This window comes from Echinops telfairi, unplaced genomic scaffold, assembly GCF_000313985.2.
Source record: "Echinops telfairi isolate 266 unplaced genomic scaffold, ASM31398v2 ScPeMD7_7469;HRSCAF=8507_1, whole genome shotgun sequence".
In the NCBI taxonomy this organism is placed as follows: Eukaryota; Metazoa; Chordata; class Mammalia; order Afrosoricida; family Tenrecidae; genus Echinops; species Echinops telfairi.
The window spans coordinates 71,949,640-71,955,041 of NW_022111373.1; the positions used below are offsets into that span (position 1 = coordinate 71,949,640).

Below are 5,402 nucleotides of genomic sequence, written 5' to 3' on the forward strand. Positions count from 1 at the left end.
AAAAAAAACAACGAGTTTTTTAAAAAGTATACACTGATGTGTGGGTAGATGTTCACTTGTGAATTATTTCAAAAGATGTATTAATTGCAAGCCAATCAATAACTATGCTCACCTGCTTTAACCAGCCGCACTGCACACTCGCCGGGGCTGACTCCATGCAGATCTCCCTCGGGCCCTATGCACATGGTAGCCGCTATTGGCTTCCCAGATCCTTTCAGTGCCTCGACTGCCCACACAGCTTCCTCCACGTGTTCAAAATACTGAAATAAATGAAGTTTAATATACTTTTAGTCTTCTTGCTCCCTCAGACAATTTGAAAACATATTCTATTACTTAGCAATTTAATTATCACCCCCAAAATTCAAGCTCACCACCATCGAGCCAGTTCTGACTGTAGGACATGGTAGAACTGCCTCTGTGAGTTTCTGAGACTAACTCTGACAGGAATAGAATGCCTCATCTTTCTCCTGAGGAGTAACTGGTGGTTTGAACTGTTGACCTTGCGGGTGGCAGCCCAACTCGTAACCACCATGCCACCAGGGCTCCTCAAGAAAGAGATAAAGTGAAGTATCACTAGAAGAGGGTTTTTCCAGACTCTGCTTTGTGATATATTAGTATTTTTAAATGGAGACAATGTATTTTTTTTTTTTTTAACTGTGAACTGAAGTCAAAAGATTTGCTAAAAACTGTCTGAGATTCGCAAAACCAAGTTCGGAAGAAGAATTCGAAAACGAATTGCAACTATTCATGTCTGTGGAAGCACAGAGGAGAGACAACGCACTGCACTGCACAGGCTCCCCATTGCGCGGACGGCCCGGCTCACCTCGGCGATCAGGAAGTCCACGTTCTTCTTCATAAAGACCTCCAACTGCTGCTGGAATATTTTCTTAACTTCTGTCTCACTCTTGCAGCTGAGGTAGGATGGTGTCTGACTCACACCTCCGGCCACCAGAGCGTCTCCTTCGTCAGCCACTTGCCGGGCAATATCACAAGCTGCTTCATTGACTTTCTGTCCCTGGAGTGGGTTAATGTATGACACAGCTCAGTTTTCATGGGAAGTGGACATGCCTGCAACTGAAACCCACATCGTGGTGGTATGCACACAATAGTGGCTCTGCTCCAGAAAATGACAGTTCTTGAATAGCTCAGGGGTTTGGACAGTTTGAAATACCTAAGTTAATGGTAGTGATGATAACACTGATGGTCATTGTAGTACATTGTAGGGCGTTTCACTATGCCACTGACCTGTGAAAGGCTAAAAGTCTTTATATGAAGGGATCTAGTTGTGCTTAGAAGTATACTGTCAAATAGAGATGATGATGGCTTGTTTTTCTGATTAATAAGATTAAAATTCAGTTACGACGACTTTGGAATTCCTGAATCTTAGTTATCTATTTTCACAGATAATCTATAAATGTATAACTAGTAAGGAGTTTGTTGTTTTTTTAAAAAAATTATGACATTAAAAATGAATTCCTGTCCTCTAAAAACGACCGTAGCCCATTGCTGTCATACTGGGGTGGCTTGCCGGTGGCGGTGATGCGGGAAGCCATGCACTGGTATTTCAGGTACCAGCAGGGTCACTCCTGGTGGACAGGTTTCAGCAGAGCTTCCAGACTAAGAACAAGGTGCAGCAGGAATAGGCTGTCTACTTCTGAGGGCTCAGCCACGAGCAACCTCATGAATAGCAGTGGGACATAGTCAGACCATGTGTCACTGCAAGATGAGCCCCTCGGGTCGGAGGGCACTCAAAACACATCATCGACACAGAGGCTGCCACAATGGGCTCTGCCGTAGCAACAATTGTGAGGCTGGTGCAGGACCTGGCAGTGTGTCATTTCCTTGTCCATAGGGGGTCACTATGAGTGGGGATTGACTGGATTGCACCTAGCCACCACCACAACATAGTCCCTATAGACTATGGGAACTCCAGAAATTCCTTATGAGAGATGAGACAATGACAATCTTGTTGGGGTAAATGATTTGCCCAACATCACACCACTGATTGTAGCTGAGTTAGGGATTCCTTGAGTCAAATAATCTCTCCCCTAGACTATGCCCCATTAAAGCAAATCAAACTGTGAGAATGTAAGAACTCGTGATCATGTCAACTTTACTCAACAATTTAGACTAGAGCCATTAAATACTTTTTTGGGGGTATTCTCTGCTTTTTAAAAAATTGATTTATCATTTTACTTGGAACTCTTACAGATGTTATAACAATCCACAATTCAATTCGATCAAGCATAATTGTACAATTGCTGCCACTATCATTTTCAAAACATTTTCTTTCTTCTTGAACTCTTTTATCAGCTCTCTTTTATCCCCTCCCTTGCCCACCCTGCCCTCCAGGAACCCTCATTGTTATATATTATTATTATTATTATTATAAATATTTCTTCTTTAATCTGCTTGGTTAAATGCCTTTCGGTTAATTTGGGGGACTCCCGCTAAAATCAAAGAGTACCATTCACAAATGCATTTCGATATTATTTACAAACAGCCTCTGAAGAGGCTCTTTGACACTGCCCTAGGAGAAGCCTGTTTATGGGCTGTGTCTATCGCGCCCCTGTAAGACCCCAGGATGGTTTCACTCACAGATATTTTCTCTGCAACGTAGTTTCCCCTGTTCTCCAGCTTGTCTTCACTAGCATAAAAGGTGAAGGTCTGCATGACATTTGATCCAGCTCGGAGGAACTCTCGATGAAGCTGGCGGACTGGAAGATGGAATCAGGAAGGGTATGAATTTCTATTTGTCTGTTAGCCCTTAATGCTTCAAATAGGCTCACGGGTAAACAACTGTGAAAATAACTTCTCAAATTTACGGTTGTTAGGTATTGACACATCCTGGGGGTTAATGTGAGGTGCATCAAAGGCCTCTCAGCAACTCCCCCAAACTTGCTTTGATTGAATGTGGGTACATGGTGAGAGAAGTGCTTACATTCTTGTATTTGCTCATCACTGTATTGATGGAGGGCAAGATGAACAATGTTGGACATGAGGTGATTAATCTACTGTCTCTATCCATGGAGAAATTTACAACCCATCAAAGGATAGCATAGCACGGTTGGGTTATGCATGGGCAGGAGTGTGCTTGGGATTTAGGGGCATGATAAGCAATCTGAGAGGCTGGCTTTCAGTTTATGTTGAAGTTACTTGAAATGTCTGTTTGACTCACAGTAACCCTGAAAAACTGAACAGAACACTGCGCGGCCTGGTGTCACCCCCACGTTTTTATATGCTTGAGCCCATTTTGTAGCCACCAGGTCAATCCACCTTGCGAGGATCTTCCTCTTTTTGCCGCCCTTTTACTTTAACAAGTGTGGTGGCCTTCTCTTGGGACTGGTCTTTCCCTGATTACATGTCTTGGCCCAACAGGAACATTCTGGCTGTATGTCTTCCAAGACAGATTTGTTGGCTCTTTTGGAAATCCACGGTACTTTCAATATCTTTCTCCAGCACCCCGCATCGATTCTTTGGTCTTCCTTATTCAATATCCAACTTTCATGCACTTGAGCACTTTACATAGAGCTAATTTAATCTTTATCACAGCCTAATGAGGTATCTGTTAACATGAGTATTACCTCAGTTTCATAGAACAGGCAGTTAAAGCCCAGAGCAAAACTAAACCATTTCCCCAAGGTCATGTAGCCTAGTGACTATCTAAGACTGGATTGAGGCAGTCTGTCTCAGAGTCTATATGCTTCATTTCACAACTTACTCTCTCTCGATATACTTAAGTGGTTCATTTCCATCCTATCACTGAGTTCGTTGAACTATATCTTCCTTTAATAAACAAAACCAACTGCTCATGTTATATAGCATTTCCTAGAAATCCTCTAATTTCACCTGAATAACTCAGTCTTCCTTAAAGATGTTTTACATAGTAAACTTCCACTCTTGTCTGAACTCAGGCATGTCTGCTTAAGCCCCCTTCACCCACCAGGCCAAAAGGTAGACTGGCTGTGAGCCTCCATCACCAGTGACTGAGGGCCAGGGACCAGAGGTGGAGAGTTCACAGCAGCAAGGAGGGCTGTTGTGCTTGTCCACGATGGGCATTAGACTTACATACCTAGTGCAGTGCCTGGTAGGAAACAACATTTGGAAACTGGCATGAATGTATCAGTGTGACAGTATGCTTGCTCTTCCAACCGGGTCAATAGCTTTTATGAGAATTCAGATAGAGTTATGCACTAACCTGCCTCCGGGTGCTCTACAGCTGCTTCTGGGGTCCAGGGGCCTGCCTTCACGTAGCCTCTCTTCTCCAGAGCGAAGACAAAGCCTCCATCTCCAATTACAACCTCGCCAGCATTTAAGCGTTCTAGAATGCCCTGCAATGACAGATGAGATAGAGGGAGGAGGGGACAAGTTATGTAGTTCATTTGTAAGACAATTTTCTGGTTTTAATACTTTTGCTAGCTTATTCATGAGAAGTGTGTGTGTGTATATATATATGTTCCCCCCTCAAAACTCTCAGATCCAAGTATGCTCATGTTATTTTTTCTGCACATAAATTCTTGGTTATCTATAAGGCAAACTGCCAGAAAGCTCATTTTATATGAGTTTGTGGAAATGTTGATTGGTGCTAGAGGATGGGGAAGTTGTCTTTCAAACACATTATAGAATGTTTGGGGAATAAAAATGTGGTGGGAGGGTGTTCTGTTTGAAGAAATATCTGTTGAGGGATTAAGTCCAAAGGCTTTGCTGTAAAGCCACAAATGAATGTGTAAGCAGGCATTCTTAAAATGGTGAATCTTTGTCCACAATTCTCTCAGGAAGTGGAGCAGCTTCAGATTGCTAACAGAGAAGATTCAGGTTGATGAACTTGAAGTGATCTAGAGGCATATTAGCATTACTAAGCTGCATTGCAAATGAAAAAACCCGAAGACATTTTGGCAAGGACAGAAGACACCAAGGCAAAGGCAGCCTACTAAAAAATTTCTGCCTTTAGTGTGAAAATTCAGCTTCCAAAAGAGAGATTGTGCGCTATGCTACGCAGGAAGCTATAAGCCTGCACATTGTGCCCTCTGCTGGTGAGACCACAATAACAGGAAGTGGGGGGGGGGCACACTCAGACAAAACAATTTTCAGCTCCGTCACTCTGTCTACTCCATTGACAATGACAGCCCCAAACAATGCTCTGGGCTGCCAAGTCCATTCTGCCTGGTGTTAGCATTTAGTAAATACATTTAGAACTCAGCAATTTTCAAAGAGCTTTGTGGATCAGAAAACCATTTCCTAGTGTTGGTACTTTAATTTACCTTTCGTCTTCCATTTCTTACCAATAATGGCTGACAAAACAAGTGCTAAGATCTAACAAGAAAGGTTGCAGACATCTGTGGGAGGTACTGGTGGGACTTCATAGCCTTATTCCTGGCCATTCCTTCTTTTTTTTTTTTTTT

At 42.8% G+C, this 5,402-nt stretch overlaps 1 protein-coding gene across 1 annotated transcript in view; it reads right to left on the reverse strand.

The window, feature by feature from the left end:
• BHMT (betaine--homocysteine S-methyltransferase) overlaps window positions 1-5,402 on the reverse strand; it is a 21,764-nt gene that overhangs the window by 10,299 nt on the left and 6,063 nt on the right. Inside the window, exons 2-5 of the mRNA XM_004703521.4 lie at window positions 4,199-4,331; window positions 2,599-2,717; window positions 824-1,015; window positions 113-260 (exon numbers count right to left, since the gene is read on the reverse strand). Of these exons, the coding sequence (XP_004703578.1) occupies window positions 113-260; window positions 824-1,015; window positions 2,599-2,717; window positions 4,199-4,331 (592 nt within the window). The remainder of the gene's footprint in view (window positions 1-112; window positions 261-823; window positions 1,016-2,598; window positions 2,718-4,198; window positions 4,332-5,402) is intronic.